Raw genomic sequence first — 22,704 nt, 5'->3', positions numbered from 1 at the left:
TTTAAGGAGAAAAAGGAAACACTGTGTACTAAGATCTGGTAGGCTGTGGAATAGGAATATCCTTCAAGCTGCCATATCTGAATGTTCCCTTGTAGACATCTGACCATCAAACTGCTAAAGAAGGAGTTTCATCCATCTTCAGGAGGCCTCCAAAATGATTGCCCAGGGGGAAGTTCCTCTCAGGCATCCTGGCAAACATAATCAAAGAAGAAGCAGAAGCTTCTGAATCCATGGTCAGAGGTCTCTTCTAGCATGCTTTCACAGATGAATTCAATCATTTTTTTTAAAAACTGAAGTCCAGTTCAAAAACATGGAAGTAAACCAAAAGACAATCTGTTGGGCTTAGTCTTCTGTCTCAGATCGGGTAACAATTTCTCCTAACAAACAGAAATAAATGGATGTTGCTTTTCATTCACTGTGTTGCCAGTGAACCTTTGCAGGATGGTTATTGGATAAAACAAAACACAACCTACGCGTAAGGAAAATTGTTTTGTACTGAACTGTACTTATTTGCACGGTAAATGTAACCCAAAATAGCACAGATAATCAATCTCATGCATTTTATGGTCCTCGTGATGGGGGAGTTTCTTCACCATATGCTTCAGGAGCCCTGCCGCCTGGCAAAGAGCTATGTGTACATTAGACACTCCATAAATGCATGAGTGGGAAGCAGAAGTGGTATTAAAATGCACATTGCCTGGGCATCCAGATAGTTAAAGTCTACTTGGTCATACTGTCCCGGAGGCAGCATTCTCTTAGACAAATCACCTCATTGTGCTTGTCAAGTTTTCTCATTTCTCAGGGGTCTATTTGCTGTCCATGCCCCATTGTGGCTGATGAGAATGAGAGAGCCTGGAAAAATAAATAATCTCCTTTCCCTCTGCTCTCCAGATCTAGCCTCAGGAAAGGAACTGGCATAGCTGTAGGGTATGAACAAGCTCTCTGATGTCCTGGCCTCAGATCCTCATCTGTATGACGAACGGGCCGAATGTGTTGATCATGGGGGCCCATTCTAGTACTAAACTTTTTATTCTCTTTTGTCACTTTAATGAGGTATGCATTTCCTTGTCTAGCCTTCCCTGATGACTCAGATGGTAAAGAATTTGCCTGCAATGCGGGAGGCCTGGGTTTGATCCCTGGGTTGGGAAGATCCCCTGGAGAAGGAAATGGCAACCCACTGCAATATTTTCGCCTGGGAAATCCCATGGATAGAGGAGCCTGGGAGACTATAATCACAAAGAATTGGACACGACTGAGCAACTAACACTTTTCTTCTTCTACATTTCCTTGTCACCTGGCTTACTGAGGTTCTAGATTGAAGTTTTTTTTTTTTTTTTACAGCTTCCAAGAGTTGACCTCCACTGGTGGTCATGGAACTAAATGGAAGGAATATGAGCATATTTAGGGAATGTCAAAGTGTTAGGAGCACAGAACTCCTACTTGAGTCCCAGGCACCATGCTATCCTGGGTGAACCTGGCAACCCCTCTGGACCATCTGATACCCTCCCTCATGGCTTCTGTGAGGCCCAGAAAGATAATATATGCAAATGCTTGATCAATCATAAAACTCGGTGCCAGTGGAAGGCACTACTATGGACTAATACACAGCCATTCAAATAAAATGAAACTAGTACATAGTAAGGTGGACAAATCTCCAATATACCTTATGCAGTGAGGAAAACTAGGCACCAAATAATGTGAAGAGTAGAATACCGTTTATGTCAGCAAGGGGCTTCCCAGGCGGTGCAGTGGTTAAGAATCCGCCTGTCAATGCAAGAGGTGCAAGAGGTATGGGTTCGACCCCTGGGCCAGGAAGATCCCCTGGAGAAAGAAATGGCAACCCACTCCAGTATTCTTGCCTGCGAAATCCCATGGACAGAGGAGCCTGGTGGGCTACAGTCCATAGGGTCGCAAAGAGTCAGACACAGCTGAGCACAGACATATGTTACCAAAACATAGTATGTGAGTAAGTGTATGTGTACACACATTTAAGTAATTTTTGGAAGAAGCTGTTAACACAGTGTTTACCTATCAAGAAAGGAAGTATGGATTCTGGAATGGGACCAGAGGAAGACCTTAACTTTTCATCATACACCATGTACTGTGTAACATATACCTATGTGTATTTGTGTATTCATTGGTTTTTTTTTAATAATCAAAAAAGAAAAAATATTTTTTAAATATCTAACCAACATCAGCCTGGCGTCAACAATCTTCATTTCTTTTCTGGTTCTGCTACGATTTCCATCCAGTGGTTACTTCTCTCTACTCAGCAACTCATGCACCAAGCAATAAACTTAACCACCAGAACCTCACTAGGCAAGAGAAAACATCACATCTCTTTTATAAAGAATGGGGAAAAGGCTAATTGTGAGCTGCGTTTTGCTCTTTAGATGCTCCAGCAGAGAATGAGTAGCAGACGCCCAAACCGCAGGCAGACGCTCCTGTTTTGAAGCCATCCTGAGTATCTGTCTCTTCTGCTCCTCCCTGGGGTTAGCACCCCTTGCTTTCTGCTGACATAAACCTTTATCCCGAAAGGGTTTGGGTTCCCTCCCCATATTGAGCATAGCGTCATCGTTCACTTTTATCTTATGCCAGTAGGAAATAAGTAGGCACAGAGGGTGGTCCTCCCTGATGGCTCAGCGGTAAAGAATCTGCCTGCAATGCAGGAGACCTGGGTTTGATCCCTGGGTTGGGAGGATCCCCTGGAAAAGGGAATGGCAACCTAACCCAGTATTCTTGCCTGGAAAACCCCATGGATAGAAGAGCCTGGTGAGCTACAGTCCATGGGGTTGCAAAGAGTCATAACTAATCACACACACAGGCACGCAGATAGAGGCTAGTAATACAGCTCCATTTTTCCCTGGCAAACAGGACTAACACCAGTCAACTCTACCTCGCTTTTCTTACCTGTTAACCTAGTGGGAAAAGAAGCCAGTGATGGTCAGTGACAATCCTCACCTTCAGAATCCCCTTTAGAGTCATTTCTTCCCTTGGGAGATGCACAAGAATACAGTGGCTAATATAACACAATGAGTTCTGCAGTCCCCTAGCTGGGTTCAATGCTGGTTTTGTTTCTTCTACACCTCAGTTTCCTCATCTATAAACAAGAGTAATTTTAGTGTTGATTTCCTAGACTTTTGTGGAGGATTAAATGGGATGATGCGTGTGTTGTGTGTGCTAAGTCGCTCAGTCCTGTCTGACTCTTTGTGACTCCTTGGCCTGTAGCCCACCAGGCTCCTCTGCCCATGGATTCTCCAAGCAAGAATACTGGAGTGGGTTGCCACTTCCTACTCCGGGGAGAGATGATACATATGAAACCCTACAGAATTTGCCTGCAACACAGAAGACCCGGGTTCGACTCCTGGGTCGAGACGATCCCTTGGAGTAGGAAACGGAAACTTTGCCTGGAGAACTCCATGGACAGAGGAGCCTGGTGGGCCACAGTCCGTAGGGTTGCAAAGAGTCGGGCACTATTGAGCAACTAATACTTTGATATGAAACCCTAACATAAAGCCTGGTGCAGGGCAGGTACTCATTAAATATGAACCACCATTCTTATTAAAAACTCAGTCTCCAGACCAGGAGAGCTCAACTTTGTAGGGACAGCATATAAATGACAGTATCTTCAAACCAATTTGTAATAACCTATCATTTCCTAATAGTTAAAAAAAATCTTTTTCACCCTTAAGTAATTCTCTTCACATTATGTAGCATGATAGGCTACATTTATGCAGTCAAGTGTAAATCATCCAGAATCCTTCATCCACTTCATCCTATCCAAAAGTTCACTTCAGCCAGCATAAGGCCAACTGTCAGAGCTGGAAACTATTCTAAGGCTTGAGAAAGCAACTGAAAATGTAAGAGAAATAGCTATTTAGTCGAGCCTCTTAACAAAACACATTCAAATACCTTTTTAAACAACCAAGAATTACAGTCTAACTGTCCAAGAATGCAGAAAAGTCATAACATGTCTCTGAAAAGAACTAAACTCAAAAGTAATTCACCTCTGGACTTGAAAGTGAACATGGCTGCCTCTTCTGTCCAAAAAGGTAAAGGACAAAAGTCATCTAGTTAGTAAGCCCCAAACTACTAAGCCAATCGGTACTCTGATTCCTGATTCTCTGATTCCTGAATTAGCCTCATGGCTTACAAATGAGAACATAGATGAAGGACTACATTTCATTTAACAGAAGATATTTCAAGAAGTGCTAGATTTAGTATAATCACCTTTTTTGAAATCTATTCTTTCTAACTGATTACTAATTTGGTGCCATACCAAATTCCCATTTTGAAGCAGCAATTATTAATACAAAGGTTACTGTGGATTTTTTTTTCCTACTTTAGTGCAAAATGGGGCTTCCTTGGTGGCTCAAGAGGTAAAAAAGTCTGGAATGTGGGAGATCCAGGTTCAATCCTTGGGTTGGAAAGATCCCCTGGAGAAGGAAATGACAACCCACTCCAGTGTTCTTGCCTGGGAAATCCCATGGACAGAGCAGCCTGGTGGGCTAAAGTCCACGGGGTCACAAATAGTCAGACACAACTGAGCAACTGAACATTTTGACTTTAGAGCAAAATGCCTGTTTAGAGGCAGAACTCTTTGGGAATGTGCTCATAGAGGTTATATTCTTTGGTATCACTCTGAGGACATAGTAAGATTTTAAATGGACCATTCCAATTCAACAAATCATAAAAGAAAGTTGATCCCAATAATTTACACATCCAACAAGTATAAATTTGAAAAGTGTTTGCTTCCAATTCCATACTATAGCTTCGTTTCTCTGACCCTTCTGGAGCCACTGCTACATTGGCAGGTATGAGGCAGATAGCCCCATGATGGCTGCACCTGTAAAGATTTTCTTAAAAGAATGCTATTCCAACCTGCTCATTGGCCTTTTCTATAACAGTTCACCCTGCTTAATTGGTCACCAAAACAAAGCCGATTTTGAAGGAACAATTTTCTACTAGTGGGAAATGAATCGACTACAACATCAATCTTTAAAACATTTTTTATTACACATGTAGAGATACTTATTAGAAAAATTAAAATATAGATTAGCAAAAAGATTAAAATGTAGTCATACTTTTCGTGACTCAGAGATAGCCACTGCTAATATTTTGTGGTAAGTACTTCTAAAGTCTGTTAAGTACTTCTGTCCCTCTCTATATATGTGTGCATGTAAATATGTATATTTATGTATATACCTATGTGTATGTACATGAGAGCTTCCCTCGTGGCTCAGTCGGTAAAGAATCTGCCTGCAGTGCAGGAGATCTGGGTCTGATCCCTGGGTCGGGAAGATTCCTGGAAGGAAATGGCAACCCACACCAGTATTCTTACCTGGGAAATCCTATGGACAGAGAAGCCTGGTGGGCTACAGTCCATGGGGTTGCACCAGTCAGACATGACTTAGTGACTAAGCCAGCCAGCCATGTGTATGGACATATGTATGTGAACACACACACATCGCACACACAGACAAAAGGAAGTATTTACAAGAAAGCTCTGATGCCAAGACTTTATCCTGCCTTATATTCAGAAAAAGTGACTCACTAAGAAGCATGGCTGTCTATGGGGTCACACAGAGTCAGACACGACTGACTCAACTTAGCAGCAGCAGCAGCAAGAAGCATTTAATGAATCATGAATGGTCCACAGGGCCCTTAGCAGTACTTGTATTTCTAGGAAAATGGATCCAAAATCAGGGATTGTGACTCTGATGCATTCACTTCGATCAGGAAGGAAATACAAAAGCAAGAAAAAAGAGCAGGGTACCTCAGTCCCAGGGCTGAGCTAGCAGCCAGTCTGCTCCTCCTGTCTTCACGTGGATTGCAGAGTCAGGAAGGAACACAGCAAAGACAGGAGGCAGAGTTTGTTTGTTTGTTTTAAAGCCCATTTCTGGGATCTAAATTTACATATTAATATCATCTCATGTCTTTACATCAGTTGCACCAACAGTACTAATCTTATACAATACTATAAAGTATTGTATAGAAAGAATGGAGGAGTGAGGAATTGAAATCCTTTAAATGCCCTGTGCAAAACTGATAAAAGGTGACCAAATCATTTTTTTTTCTTCTCTAAGATCTGGTTTACTGTCACAATTTTAAAAATTAAAGGATACATCCTGGAAGTGGTTCACATCATAGGGAAGTTTATGCCAAGGCTTAGAAGTGAAAGTCTTAAAAACACCCTTTCATAAACATCTCATTAAATTCAAACCAGGAAAAAACATAAAGAAGCTTTCAAGCATAAAAATTACAGAATCTAAGTTAAGCCTACTTAAATACATCTTAGCTTGGGACCAATTGTTTTCTTCTACATCAAATATCAAATGCATTTGCCTGTATAATAGCTACGTTATATATTACTACAGAGGAACATCTTCAGATTTTTATTAACATCACTCCCATGTCCAACTTTAAAAGCAAACTGTAATAGCACATTATCCTGGAAATGAGTAAAGTATTATCAACTTCTGAATACATGCCAGACTTACTAGTAATGCCAGCTATACAGATATACACATGGGATATGTTTTTAAAACATGTTACAAATAATAAAAACCCATATGTATGAATGTGTGTGTGTATATATATACGCATATATATATATAAATAACTGAATCAATCTACTGTACACCTGAATCTAATATAAAACTGTAAATCAATTACATTTCAATAAAAATTTTAAAAGTAAACTACAGATAAACTTCGAAAAAGTTTAAAAAATAAAAAGACTCATACTCCCCTAAAATATTATATAATGCTCCCCTAAAACATTATATAATGCTCTTTAGTATTAAATATGCAGACGTGAGCCATGCAATCACAATGTAAATCTATGAAGTAGAACTCAGCCTGATCCTCTGATGCAGAGGACGAATTTAAACACCAAAATGTTTTCAAGTTCACTCCAGTGCAAAGTGCCCATGCCTTCCTCTCAACTCAGAACCTTACCTTCTCAGATACCCCTTTATTTCTTTATACTGCTTTGAGGCATCTCCTGTGACACTGAGTTTAATGCTTCTGTGGTTTAGTATGTATTATTATAATCTTTCCATTTTTGTACAAACTGAGTTTTTAATTGGATCTAGAGTCTATGGCATTTATACTTTTTAATTGGATCTAGAGTCTATGGCATTTATATTTTTGCATTTTGGGTTAAAATAAAATGGTCATTCAAGAAATACCTGTTGCATAAAAAATCTTGTTCTAAGTGTCTGAGCTCAAAGAGCTAGCCCTCTTGGGTGGAGAAGCTGTGAGAAACTTGGACAGAGAGGTCCGTAGGCTAAGAAAACATGAGCTAAGAAGAGTGCATTAAGGCAAAGCAAGAATTGAGTCTGCTTTGAGAGATGACACTTCTTAGAAGTCAGGTTGGGTGGCAAGAGAGGAGAGAATGGCTTGTACCAGATAACACAGGCGGAGGGAAAACAACTCCCACAAGGGGTTGGTGAAGACATCCACCAAATTAACTTGATAAGAAAGAGGCGAGTACGAAGAATTGCACATGATGAGGTCTGTCCAGAGAGCAGACACGGGGCTGGTCTGCAGGCACTGGTGTGGCAGGAAGAGTGATCAACATGCTAGCAATCAGAAAAACAAAACAGAGAGGAAAACCATCTCCAAGGTGACTGCAATCAACCATCGCGTCACTGGTTAGCACTGGTGGTAAGTGCACTTTTACATAATTTTCAAATGAAATCTCTCATTAGGAATTCTGCTGTGTCAAAGGGACAGAAGAATGATAAACTTTTATTATCTTCAGTTCAGTCACTTAGTCGTGTGACTCTTTGCAACCTCATGGACTGCAGCACGCCAGGCTTCCCTGTCCATCACCAACTCCCAGAGCTTGCTCAGACTCAAGTGCATTGAGTCAGTGATGCCAACGAATTGTAATATCTTCTCTGGTGTATAAGGAAAATATTGTGAAATTCATTAAGTGAATTTCAGTTCACTTAATGAAATGCAGTAAAGTGTATGCAGAATTCTTTTAAATCACTCTGCTTAAATTTGAATCACAAAAAGATGTATATTTATAAATGTAACCTAGCCACTCACTCCTGGGGGGCGATTTAAGAATTTCTTTACTCATTCACTCCACACTTTCTAATACATGATTTTCAAACTGCCAAATGAAGCAGATAAATATGTTTGTTTGGATAAAATTTAAAGTCTACATCCTCTTTCTCAAAGAAAAGAGAGAGAACAGTACCTATGGCAGAGAGAAATTATAATTTAATAACTAAATTGTTTACTTCTTTGTCCCTTTATTTATTAACAACTGGAAAAAATGAAGTCTCTTGTTATTGCAGCTAAAGGAAGACGAAAATGTGAAGAAAATAATAGAAATCCTTCCCCCACTATACTCTTTCTCAAGCAAAGCATTTCCTTTCTTCAAAAACATTAAATCTGCTCTAAAACTTACACATGAGCAGAGAATTAACATAATTGCAAGAAAAAGCTTTACAAAGTGGATGGCAGATCTATGAAATAGATTTTTCTTGAATGTTGTTATTTTTCAGTCAAAAAAGTCAGGCAAGCAGGTTATCGTATAACTTGTATACACAGTTCTGAAATGGAAAAGTATAATATAGAGATCAGAAATGAGCAGACTATATATCTCAAAGTATACTTTTCTCTAAATGAGCATGAGAGAATCAGGCCATTCTCTCTGAAAGGACCTGAAAGGAAATAGCGTTTTAAAGATGTCAACAGCAACTTTGTATGAAGGAGAGGGAAATTCAGGCAGCATTAGGCCATGGACCACCATCAGTAGGAACTATAACAGCAGAGGTAGCACATAATTTTGAGGGCTAGTTAATGCCCTTTGAAAATGTACCTATTAATGGCTATCTATAATTTTAGTGTGAAATCATTGCCTCTCATAAACAAGGCTTTCTACTATATATGGGCATAAAGTCTACTCCTTTAATGGAAACAGTCAATGCCATGACCAGGACAGAACCATTTAGTAGGGAAATTGGAAATTTAATTTCAATCAGATGAACAAAAAGATGAAAAAGAATGCTTGAAGTGGTAGCATAAAAAACACCAGCGATTAAAAACATTTGGAACCTTCGCTTACCTTTCAAAGGCATTTGTTGCCATGGTTTTTAAAGACCTCTGAAAGCTTCAGCTGTGTCCACAAGAGCTGCCAAGAAATAGGGGTTCTATACTGATTTTATTTGTCAAATGCATTTTGTCTTAATTATCTCCAAGATAAAGATTTCTTGGCCGAAGGATATATAAAAAAAAAAATCCAGTGTTATTTCACAGGTAGAAAGACTATGATTTTGCTTTTCTGAGCCAGTCTTCAAATGCATGCGTGCACTTGTGCACGGACCTCTAATTTTCATACTGTAGCATTTAAGAGTAACTAGCACTTAAAACTGGTAATAGGATGGCATTCTCATTGAAGGAGGTTTTTAGGTCTTAAATTTTAGGGCTGTGCCTTCCTTTTTCTCTGTTCAGAACAAGGAGCCAAGCATCTGGCAAATTTATCCATAGCTGGAGGTAAGACTTTTAGAAAGTTTCACTATAAATGCTTTCATTTGAAAATTACATGATAACTCATACGTATACACACTAAAACTCTTTGGCCTTTTGGCCCCAGTAGTTTTAATTCTCTTGCAAAATCTGCATGTTTCTGGGTTTAAAAAAAAAAGATGTCTATGGACTCCCACAGTATTCATAATGTGGGGGAAAACTTGCTTTTTATTTGAACATCATAAAAATGCTTATATTTGTTCCTGCTGTTTACTATTTTTATAGCTAATGTTTTGGTACCAGCATGTTCTCAAACTGGAAGATCCTGGAGAGCAGTATTTAGTCCTATTGGGCTAATTTGTGATTTTTCTACTTAGAAGGGCCTTGAACATAAACTTTTAATAATGAGAATGTTTCTTATAAGGTTTTGGTAAGATCCAGGAACTCATATTATCCTGAGAATCAAGAGGGTGTTTCTGGAGTTGCTTCTTCATTATTAATGGACAACCATGAGGAAGTATTTAAAACATTCATGTCATCAAGTTTCTTTAAAATTTATTGAGGAAATCGATTCCAACTCCCACCAGAAGAGATTACTGCTTCTGTCTCTGTAGCTGCTGGATAATTCTATCCGGATATCCAATTATCATGTCAAATTCAGTATGTCTGGAATGTAACTTTCTCTTGTTTAGTCACTAAGTCACACCCAACTGTTCTTGGGACCCCATGGACTGTAGCTCACCAGGTTCCTCTGTCCATGCGATTTCCCAGGCAAGAATACTGGAGTGGGTTGTATTTCCTTCTGCAGGGGATCTTCTCCACTGACGGATTGATCCCACATCTCCAGCATTGGCAGGCAGGTTCTTTACCACTGTGCCACGAGGGCTAGTTTTTTCTAATCAGCCTTCCTCTTCATCTTCCCAGTTCAGGTAATGACACCATCATTTTCCCTCTGTTTTTTAACTTGTTCAACTTCCTTCTTTTCCAGATATTTCATATTGAATCATCTTAAAATAAGGTTAATTCTTTCACTTATAATATTCTTCATGCTATTCCTTTTCCCATTTCACAATACCAACGTCGAGATTTAGTATGAAGTATGTCTAAGGTTTGTGAATAAGAGCCAAATTCATCCTCATGCTTTTTCAGTCGCTCCCTTCTCTGGTCCCTCTTATATGCCTTTGGCAGATAAATCTTAATTAAAGACTGTTTTGTCATCTCTCTCCCATGATTTAAAAAAATGGAATGGTTTTGTGTTTCCTAATCCTAACCTTCTTTTCATTCTTGTATTTATTCATTGAGTGACTCCTGTAATATGAAGTCTTGATTTGGATCTTGCTTTTGGGAGACTCACAGACAGAGAAAGACACACACACAAACATAAGCAGACCTTGGAGATTTTAAGGGCCAGGTTCCAGACTACTGCAATAAAGTGATCATCACAATAAAAGGAGTCACACAAATGCTTTTGTTTCCCAATACATATAAAAGTTATGTTTATACTATACTGTCATCTATTGTGTACAATAGTATTATGTCTAAAAAATGTACATGCCTCAGTTAAAAAATACTCTATTGTTAGAAAACGCTAACCGTCATCTGAGCCTTCAGCAAGTCACAGTCATTTTGCTGGTGGAGGGTCTTGCCTCAATGTTGATGGCTGATTACTGATCAGGGTAGTGGCTGCTGAAAGTGACAATTTCTTAAGACAACAAAGTTTGCAACATCGATTGAATTTTCCTTCATCTTGAACAATCAGAGGCCACTGCATGGTTATTAATTAGCCTAATTTTAATAGTGTTGTGTCTCAGTTAATAGAGAGACCCAAGCAGAAGGGCAGAGAGTAGGGAACAGGTCATCACTGGAGCAGTCAGAACACATGACATTAATCAATTAAGTCAGTTATCATATATGGATTCAATTGATGATGCCCCCAAAATTACAATAGTAACATCTAAGGCCACTGATCACAGATCACTGTACAAACATAATAAGAATTTAAAAGTTTGAAATATTGTGAGAATTGCCAAAATGTAATAAAGCGAGATAAAGTGAGCAAATGTTGTTCAAAAAATGGCACAGATAAGACACTTGATGTAGGGTTGCCACAAACCTTCAATTTGTAAAAACACAGTATTTGCAAAGAGCACTAAATCAAAGTGCAATAAAACCTGATATGTCTGTACCTGCCATCCTAGGCAATGGGAACAAAATATAATCATCCCAGAGTATCCTTGGGAAATTGGTTACAGGACCCCTTCGGATACCAAAATCTGTTCAAGTGCCTTATATAAAATAGCCATAGCATTTGCATATATGCCACATAAATCCTCCAGTATTTTTTGAATCATCAGCAGATTACTTATCATACCCAATATAATGTAAATGCAAATAGTTGTAAATGCAATGTCAATACTAGGTAAATAGTTAGCTGGCACAAGAAAAATTCAAGTTTTGCTTTTTGGAACTTTCTGGAAATTTTCTTTACTATTTTCAATCTGGAGTTAGTTGAATCCACAGATACAAAGTGTTGACTATAACATGGAGGGTCATAGGAGAGACAGAACTTCTGCATTAACATCAGGGGTTTGATACAAACACTTTTGACAAAAAGAAATTGTACAGGTAGATCTGGAAAGAAAGTCCCAGCACAGAAATGGGATAATTATGTTTGAGTAACAGCAAGTAGCCCAATCTAGACAGTCTACTTCAGAAGTAGAAACGGTGACTTTAAAACAACTAAAAATACAGGCTAGGGCAAGACTGTGGAAATCCTTGAATGCTTGGTTGTCAAAGGATTATTCTGTGGGCCCTAAACATCATTAGAGAATTCTGTGCAAAGTGTTGATATGATTAGTGATTTGCTAATGTTAATAGACTGTGAGTGTGCAGACGGGTTTAGAAGGAGGAAACCAAATGAAGTAAATGAGTTAAATGGAGAAGGCAGAAGAAAAAAATTAAATTACTGCAATGATCATGGTGAAAGTTAATGGGGCAAACTCTGGGTAGTGGGAGCTGAATGGATAGACATTAAAGAGATAGACTCAACAGGATTACACAATGCCTCTGATGGGAACCATCAGGGAAGGAGTGCAAACTGAAAAGATGAGGATAACAAGCTCCATGCTTCTAAGTCTGGACACGTAGGGGACTGTTGAGGGAACTGATATAAAGGCGGTCAGAAGGAGCTAGTGTTGGGGACGCACAGGAGTCACGAAGTAGCAAGGTTGCTAACACAAAATTGTTAAAACAGCATTAAGTGTTACCTCACACTTCTGGAGGCTAACAGTCTGAAATCAAGGTGTCAGCAGAGCCATGCTCCTACTGAAACCTGCAAGAAAAAATTACTTGCCTTCTGGTATTTGCCAGCAATCCTTGATGATCCCATGGCTTGTAGATGCATCACTTCAATATCTCTCTCCATCATCTCTGTCCAAATTTCCTCTTCCAATAAGAACACTAGTCCTCTTGAATTACAGCTCCACCCCACTCTAGTATGGTGGAGCCTCACCTTAACTAATTGTACCTGCAATGACCCTATTTCCAAATAAGGTGACATGCTGAGGTACTGGGGGCTTAGAACTTCAATATATCTTTTGGGGGGACACAATACAACCCATAACACAGCAGCCCTCAACCTTCTGACATCAGGACCATTTTGGTGAAAGACAGTTTTACCATGGACCAGGGGAGGGGGATATTTTCAGAATGATTCAAACCCATTACATTTATTGGGCATTTTATTTCTATTATTATTACATTGGGATGTATAATGAAATAATTATACAGCTCACCATAATGCAAAATCAGTGGGCTCCCTGAACTTTTTTCCTGAGCTCAGATGGTAATGTCAGCGATGGGAAGCGGCTGTTAATACAGATGAAGCTTGGCCGCTCACCCGCCACTCACCAGTAGTACTGGTCCATAGCCCAGGGGTTGCGGACCCCTACCATAACAGATATATATGACAGTGCTTAGGAAGCTGGGCAGATACACGGATGAGAAGGAGAAAGGAACAGAGGCTGCAAACTCTGGGGAATGCCTGCATGTAGAGAGATGAAGAGGAAAAGCAGAGTCAGGGAGAAGACAAGAGGCCCTTGGTTTTTTCACAGTCGATTTACTCAATTTCCACTGTGCATTTCTTGGTTTATGCTATTTCACCTTTCTGGAATTCTTCTCCAAACTTCTTAATGCCTATGAAAATCCTTCCATTCTTTTCAGGCCTATATCAAACATACCACTTGCATTAACACTTCTCTTGCTAACTTCTCTTAATCAAATAATTCCCTTTTCTGAGGTCTTCCTATAGGTTTTATCTGTCATTCTTTTGACTTCTTGCCATATTCTCTTATTTAACAGATGTGTGCTCAACATGACTATAGTCATGGGAGATATTGCAACAAACAAGGCCGGAAATCAGCTCTCACTGAGCTTCCATCCAAGTGTGGGCAGGAGTATTTGACCATGGCACCTGCTGCACGCATGCGTGCTCAGTTGCTAAGTCATGTCCGACTCTTCTGTGACCCCATGTACTGCAGCCCGCCAGGCTCCTCTGAACATGGGGTTTCCCACGAAAGAATACTGGAGTGGGCAGCCATTCCCTTCTCCAGGGGATCTTCTTGATTTAGGATCGAACCCTCATCATCTCCATTGGCAGGTTGGTTCTTTACCACTGAGCCATCAGGGAAGCCTGGCACTTGTTGCAGACAGATAATCATCAATCAAGTGAATAAATTTTAAAGTTCATTAAGGGTTTAAGGACCTTAAAGAAAAGTACTTTAAAAACAAACAAAAAAAACACTGAAGGCAAAGATTTATAGGGTTATTTTTGGTGACATAATCAGGGGACACTTCTCTGAGAATACGATCTTGGACAGGAATTGAATGATAAGAAGCCAACCAAGTAGAGAGCTGAAAGCGAAGAAAAAAATAAAAGGGAACCGCTTGTGCTGAAGAAGGAACGCATGCGGTGTGTTGGGGAAGAGAAGTATGGCCAACCTGGTTGGATTACAGTGATAGGGAGAGAAGTGAGCAGGGATACAACCATGCAGAGTACTTTAAGTCATGGAAAGGGATCTGGACTTTAACAGCAGTGAGCGTTTGAAGTACAAGAGCATGTGACCTGATTAATGCATCTGAAATATCTCTGCTGCTGTTGTGTGGAGACTAGACTGTGGAGGGGCAAGTGGGGAAATATGGAGACCAAAAATGCAGGAATTTTGTGTGAATGTACTGCCAGAACCAACTCTGAGCCATATCCCTGAAAGGACTCCAGAGATAAGACAGCTCTGTAACAAGAGAGCAGCCTCCACTTCTACCCCATCCTCTGGCCTTTTCTAGACAGGGGTGCACATGTCAAGACAGAAGGCAACTGGAAATGGGAAACTAAACATAAAAACTAAACCATCTTGGGCAAACAACAGTGAGTTCCTAAGGACAAAGGAACTAAGTTATCTTTTCACAGACTAGCTGAACAGGCCTGAAGTTCCGTGGAGAGTCAGTCTCTGCTCACCCCTGCTGCTGAGGGAGCTATCCAGGGTGCTGGACTCTCACCCTGAAGCTTTCTAAGGCCTGATGGGTCAGAATATCTGTTGTCCTTGTGGGACCCGCGCTGTGTTGCAAATTGGTACCATGTCCTTCTGGCCTTAGCTAACCTTTAAGCCCCAATGTGTGCCTGGGCCATGTCCATTTGGTGTCATGTTAAGCATCTTCCATAGATCCCTTAGAAAGAAAAGAGAAAGTGGCAGCACAGCCAGGGGTGTATAATAGGTTTGAGCCTCCACTGTGCCTCATGACCATTTATAATATGGGCCTTTATAACATTTATTTGTAATACTATGACCAAGCAGCAAGTTCTGTGGAGTCCTTTTTCCTCCAAATAATATTCAGATGAAGTACCTGGTTGCTGAAAGTGACAGTGAAAGTGTTAGTCGCTCAGTCATGTCCAACTCTTTGTGACCCCATGGACTGCAGCCCACCAGGCTCCTCTGCACATAGATTCTCCAGGCAAGAATACTGGAGTGGGTTGCCATGCCCTTCTCCAGGGGATCTTCCTGACTTAGGGATCGAACCTGGGTCTTCCACACTGCAGCCACCAGGGAAGCCCTAGTACCTGCCTGCTGAACCTATTTATATATATATAATATATTTATTATTTATATATAAATAACATTTGTTATTCATATATTTATATATAATAATAGTTATTAATATTTATTTATATGTATTTAGTTTATTTTATTTATTATTTAGTATATATATCTATATATACATATGAGTTTATACAACTCATCCAAGGGTCTCTGCCTACAACACATCTTAAGGAACACTGCCTCTCTACCTGCAATGATTAATAAATTCACAGAATATCCAATTTCACCCATCTCCCTTAAGTCATGTCCTTGACTTTGCTTTAAAAAAAAAAAAGTACGTTTGACTGGAAGCCATTACTAAATGTCTTGAGTGATCAAGCTCACACACTAAGTAGGGGATGAAACTCTGTATGTTTTCAAGTCAAACACTTTACCTCTTCAACTAAACACTTAGAACACTAGAGCAATCTGATGGATACTCATTTCTAGCTCTTTTCTTAAGTAAGAAGAAAAGCAGGGAGAGCTACAGCATCTTCAGAACTTTCTACCTGCATCATGTCAGACCCTTCACTGTCCTTAAATAGGCTTGAGGGCCAGTGTGATTTATAAAGAGTCATAGAAGTTCAGCAAAACTTTTTAGCTCCAAGTTAATAAGACTATGATGAGAAAGACTCTATTGCTCTGGTGTTTTCCTTTTATGTGCACAAACAAATCAAATAGATGGAAATGCCACAAAAGTAAAAAGGAAGTAAATTACTTTGTTTTTACACAGCCTAAGAATAAATACATGGCCCAGGAATGCCTTTGTTTAATCAAATTGTATATTAATTTTGTTAATTTTTATTCATAGAACTCCCCAAACTCTATCTTATCTCCTAGTCTTTGCTCACATACTCAGTTCTATTTTCATATACTCATCCTGCCCTTCTTTTTGCTTACTTGCAAAATCCTCCAGACAATTTTAAAACAGGAAACATTCTTTGAGAGCCTGACTAAACCCCCACCAGGAATGAGTGAAGCTTGGACCCTATAAGACCTGATTTCAACCTGTCTTGGTACTTATTATACTGTAATTTAATTGCTGGTTTATTTGTTCATCTCTTCTACTACCTTTAAGCTCTATGTGGATAAAGACTATGTCTTGCTTATAACTATATCTCCAGGACCTCACATAGTGCTTTGCCTAGTAGGGGCATTCGATAAACAAACTAATCCATTAGGGGACTTCATGACTTATAAGGTTCCCCCATCTTTAACAGTCTTTTTTCTGTTTTCTGTTCTGATGCCTTGATGTCTACAGACAATACTAAGTGCAACATGGCGTTACACGGCACAATCCTAAATGCTGAACCTCTGTGATAAAAAGAACTATGTGAAAATGCTGTCACTGTTCCTTGGAGGAAGGTCATTTCTATCCTCAATCTCAGTCTTTTTACATCTATAACTGCCAATATTTTCCCTATATTCATGTATTGTTTTCCCTATCTGTATCATAGCATAGCTCTTTATACCGACTTTCTAATTCTCTCATGAGAACAAATACCTTTGCCTCCTCCCCAAACAAATTCTAAATTTTGTGGGATTATGGATTATGTCTTACACATATTTTTATTTCTCTCAGAACATCTAGCACAGGTACAGAGTAAGTTCTCAATAAACATGAACAGATAAAACATTAGATTTGGAAATCATCCATTTCTCTTTTCATACATTAAATCAGGAGTCAGCAAATTACGGCCCACAGGCCAGTTGTACTTAGTTACCTGCTTGTGTATATAAAGTTCTGTTGGCACACATCCATTTATTTATATAGCGCCTGTGACTTCTTGCCGCAATGCCAAAGGTGCACAGCTGCTACAGACTGCATGACCTGCAAAGCCGAAATAGTTCCTCTCTGGTTCTTTGCAGAAAACCTTTGCTGACCACTCTTCTAAATCATTTTTATAGATAAGAGAACTCAGTCTCAGATAAATGACTTGCCCAAGTTTGCAGTTGAACCTATCCACTAAATCTGCCTCTGTCAGATGATTTCTCCATGTCAGATTAAATGCCTGATAAAAAATATGATATCTTAGATTATATAAAAGTAAATAAAAAGGAGGACCACAAATGAAGATGGCTGTCAAAAGACCTTTAAGGATTTATACTAACTTAAACCAAAATACAGATATAATTTTCCTAAATGAAACAGTGTCTGCTAGTAAAAATTAAATAGTCTATGTTGATACGTATATTCATATAAAAATTTACTTGCATATATTATAAATTTTAGTAAAATGCTGACAAAAAAAGGTCCAAGCCTTACAGTAGATTTCTAAAAGATGTAGAAAGTAATAGCTGTCCAAAAAGAGTGCTTTGTAAATGGACCAAGTTGACCTCACACACTGCTCTATTAAGATATGAATAGCCTTTTAAAAAATCCATCCACTGGCAATGGAAGGAAAAATAAATAGTGTGTATCATTCCCCAGCTTTCACCCCACATTAGGGCAGTGAAGAGCTACTGCAAAAAGTCTGTGAGAATAGTGATTCATTCTCTATTCAAAAGTGTCTGCAATCAGTACCTCTTAATTTAGTAGAGTCCGGTTTTTAACAAGTTACTTCAGTCTCAGTTTCTATACAGGGAATCACATAAAAACTCCATCGGAAATATTCTTAGTGCTCATATACTAAACTTTGCTTAAGCTGAAAAGGTAAAGGAATAAGAACAGAGAAAAATGGTCCAGTATTAAGACAAAAGATTAATCCAGCTAGACTGCTGTCAGACCTCTGTTCTTCTCAAAGGATCTTTCGTATAGATATTTTAGGTAGTAAAAATGATTGGTGGCCCACCCCCAGGGCATCCCCTATAGACAATATAGCAAAAGTATAGACACTCCTGGAGTAGAAATGAAATGTAGCTGGCAGTCTATCAGAGAAACTGCACTTGGAAAACGATATACAAGAAAAGGGTCAAAGCAGACACTGCGAATGAAATGAATGAAATGTTACGGGTGCATACTTAATAACTGTTTGGTACAAATAATACATCCCTTATTACTGAGTCTTCTCATTTTAGCAAAAGGTCATGTTCTCCATTGAGACGACAAAGAAGTGGAAGAAGAGCAAGAGAAGAATGAGTTAAATTAGAATTGGTCTGGAGCAGAGATCAGAACACAATGCTTATCTAGGCAAAGCCAAGTTGGAGAAATAACTATGTATGGATAATTAATATCACACAACATCACATAAGTCTAGCTGCCTACAACACACAAAGATCCACTTGCCATCCCCCAATCATGGCACAGACAACGGCTCAGAGAACCAGCTATTGAAATCCTCTTCCTGTAGAGTTGCTCAAGACTGTTGGGATCTTGCCAGATGGAGGAAGCATAATTACTCAGCCACAACTGCCCTGACATTTGCCAACTCCTTCTCCTGGGACCTTATCTCTTCTCCATGTTTCTCTCATAGATGCTAGTGGACTCACTAGGTATTAGCGTTTCCTGATCATATGTCTTCCTCTGTTGCTTCCCCTCTTAGGATTAAAAAATGGGATGAGTTGTTTGCAACACACTATTACCTTGAATACTTCTCTTGAAGAAGGCCTTACAGCCCTCGCAAGACCAAACTCCGTAATGGTAGCCTGAGGCATAGTCATTGCACACTGCACAGTAGCGAGTCTCCTTGGCAGATTCCATGGCCATGCTTCCCTTGTCACTGGTACTGGCCAATCTCTCTCTGCCACCTTGGCGTCGATTATCTGAATTTGGCCTGGGGAAAAAAAATAGGAGAAAAAACAAAACAAAACAAAACAAAAAACCCAGTGAATCCATTAACATTAGAAAAGTAAAACATGCACTATCCTCTAAAGAATAAGAGGCTTGGAAGATGTAGCAGATCCACTTTATTCTGACATTTTGAAATAATGAATCATAATGTAAGCTAATCTTTCATTACCTCTGCAACCGTCTGTTGCAGCAAAAGGTGTTTGCCTATTATATTAACCTTGAGGGGAAATTGTTTATTGCAAATCTGCTTAAAAAATGGACTGCCTACACCAGAATATATTATTCAGAAAATGACAAAATGAAATTAGCTGGTTTCTATTAGATTTATTCATTTTTTTAAGGGTTCACAATGAACTCAGAACCATTAGAGACCAATGCTCATTCCAATTCCAGACCATGCTAAGGGTCTTTAGAAAGTGGAGACAAAGCATAAAAAAGGGGAACATTTGAAACTCAGATGAACCAATGAGCCATGTAGAACAAGTGCAGAAAGATAATTCAGATTTTTATGTCACTGTTATCAGATAACCCTAGGTATCAGTTGTTTAGACTTGGCTATAACTTGAGCATACTAGTCAATGTTCAATATTCCTCTTCAAGAACATGCAGAATGAGAAGAACAGAAGAACACAAGAGATTACACCAGCCTTGAAAATTTTTAGGGAGGAAGCACATCTCAGAAAAGAAACTGAGAAAGTACAAACAAAAGTTCTGGGAGACCCAAGGAAATGGGGAAGCAAAAAGTTTAAAGAAGTAGAAAGCTTTAAAAAGGAGAGACTGATAAAGTGAAGTTGGATTTGACATGAAGAACACTTGGCAAGGAGTCTCAGTAGACAGTACAAGCCAACCCAGTGGCTGGAGAGTGGATGGAATGTAAGGAAATAAAAATAAATGAGGGCCATTTCTTTGAGAACTTGATGCAAACGCGAAGAGAAAGAGATAGGGTTGTCACTGAAGAATATAAAGATGAGAAAGGATTTTCTCCCTGGAGGGAACTTGAGAAGTCACGCAGATTGAATGGGCCAGCAGGCAGGGAAAGGTAGAAGGTACAAGGAAGGGAAAAGAGAATAAAGTCAGGAAGAAAAGTAAAGCAGTCGGGATTAAAGACACAGGTAGAAGGAACAGCCTCACTGAAGATACCTTGAAGAAGACAGGGAGAAACGAGATCAGGAAAGGAGTAGATGAGACTAGGTTTGTATCTCTCATGGAGCCAAGTATAGGAGAGAAATTACCCTGACCCCAGGATTTGCTGGGCATGCACAACAGAATAAAGGTAGAAGGCTGGGGAGCGTGTGGCCGGAGCCCAGCACAGTGCCTGGTATGTGGCTGGCACTCTATACTATCTTGAAATGAAAAGTGTTCCAGGGTATATAGGGGAAAAAAGGAAGTAGAAAACTATTTGAAGGAGAAATGGAATGAAGCCTATGACATTTAAAAAGAAAATAAGATGAGATAAAGTGAACTGAAGATAGAACTTCCAGGGTCTCTTGGTTAAGGAAACTCACACTTCCTGCTTTCCACTGACTGCCCAAATAAACAGACCACCGTGCCCATCACCATTCCTTCCTTTCACAAGCCTTGACCTTCCTTTTAGGGCTTCCCTGGTGACTCAGATGGTAAAGAATCTGGCCGCAATGTGGAAGACCCGGGTTCAAATCACAGGTTGGGAAGATCCCCTGGAGAAGGGAATGGCAACCCACTCCAGTACTCTTGCCTGGAAAATCCCATGGGCAGAGGAGCCTGGAAGGCTACTGTTCTTGGGGTCTCAAAGAGTCAGACACAACTAAACTTAGCACGCATATCTTTCCTTTTAGTTCAAATTTTGCAGTCCTTCCCTGCTCTCCTCACTTATTAATACTGTCCACAATCTTGTGGCAGTGGTTCTCAAACTACATTTGCCATATTCACAAGACAACTAGCTCCTTGGGTTGAGTCAATTTTTTTCCATTCTAAATGACTTAGCTCTTGGGTTGGCAGCCACAAATAGGAGTTCTTTGTTTTTTAATATCCTCAGAAAGCACTGCCTGTAGTTCATTTCTTACCCATCTCTTTCCATTTCATCACCATGCCATCCACACCCCCCTACATAACCTCAAATCTTTTTACTGTTTATTTACTCACATCTCATGCACAAGTCAAGTCAGCAGATACCAGTTGTGAATATTTCACTATAGAAGCTTAGCATCTAGAGAGGGAAGGTGTGGTTAGCAAGGTGACATTCACAAACTTGGTGTCTTATACAGCTTTTTAAGCACTGAAAGTGAAAGTCGCTCAGTCGTGTCCAACTCTTTGCTACCCCATGGACTATACTGTCCATGGAATTCTCCAGGCCAGAATACTGGAGTGGGTAGCCCTTCCCTTCTCCAGGGGATCTTCTCAGCCCAAGGATCGAATCCAGATCTCCTGCACTGCAGGCAGATTTTTACCAGCTGAGCCACAAAGGAAGCCCAACAATACTGGAATTGGTAGCCTATCCCTTCTCCAGCGGATCTTCCCAACCCAGGAATCAAACCGGGATCTCCCACATTGCGGGCAGATTCTTTACCATCTGAGCTATGAGGGAAGCACTTTAAGTATTGAGCCCTATATTAATAACTAGCTTAGCACCTAACACATAGGAAGCATTCAATACACATTTAATGAATTAATGAATGAATAGTATGTGCATGGGCAGAAGTTCCAAGGTATTAAGTACCCTCCACCCATCCCTGCATAATAAGACACTGTATTTTTTTTAAATAGTGGTAAGATACACATAAAATCGATCATCTTAACCATTTTTAAATGTGCTATTCAGCAATAAGTATATTCACATTGGTGTACAACCAATCTCCAGAAATTTTCCATCTCACAAAACTGAAACTCTTTACCCATTAAACAACAACTCCTCATTTCTTCTTCTCCAGCCCCTGGCAATCACCATTCTACATTCTGTCTCTATACATTGGATACTCTACATATTTCACATAAGCAGAATCACACAGTATTTGTCTTTTTGTGACTGGCTTATTTCACTTAGCATGATCTATGCACGAATTCCTCTCTTATCAGCTACCCCTAATCCCCATACACTGGAGGTAATATATCCTTGTTTTGAATTCAATAGCCGGCCTTCATTTCTCTTCTGCTACTTACAACATTATCACTCCTTCAATTGTACATTCTCGTCTTCATTGCTGTCCACTAGGTTCCCTGTGTCTTATTCATCGTTGGAATTCTGAGTGTTCATAGCACAAAGCCTCTTCCAGAATAGGAACTCAATAAATATTGATAGCAAATGAATTAATCAATGGCTGAGTTGATAATATAACAATTTTCAAAACAACATAATAGGCTATGCATATACTGTTTTTA

At 39.6% G+C, this 22,704-nt stretch overlaps 1 protein-coding gene across 5 annotated transcripts in view; it reads right to left on the bottom strand.

Annotated features, from left to right (window-relative positions):
- Positions 1–22,704, bottom strand: part of ESR1 (estrogen receptor 1) — a 409,016-nt gene that overhangs the window by 225,818 nt on the left and 160,494 nt on the right. For 4 of the 5 annotated variants that reach the window (XM_086318369.1, XM_086318371.1, XM_086318367.1 and 1 more), the window contains one exon: positions 19,143–19,333. The exons of the other annotated variant lie outside the window; for it this stretch is intronic. In XM_086318369.1, the coding sequence (XP_086174495.1) occupies positions 19,143–19,333 (191 nt within the window). The remainder of the gene's footprint in view (positions 1–19,142; positions 19,334–22,704) is intronic. 5 annotated transcript variants of the gene reach the window in all.

The sequence above is a fragment of the Bos grunniens genome, chromosome 9, assembly GCF_055505025.1.
Source record: "Bos grunniens cultivar Pamir isolate PY7600 chromosome 9, Bosgru_T2T1.0, whole genome shotgun sequence".
NCBI lineage: Eukaryota > Metazoa > Chordata > Mammalia > Artiodactyla > Bovidae > Bos > Bos grunniens.
Note: the sequence above shows the minus strand (reverse complement) of the source record. Positions and strands in the feature narration are given on the sequence as shown.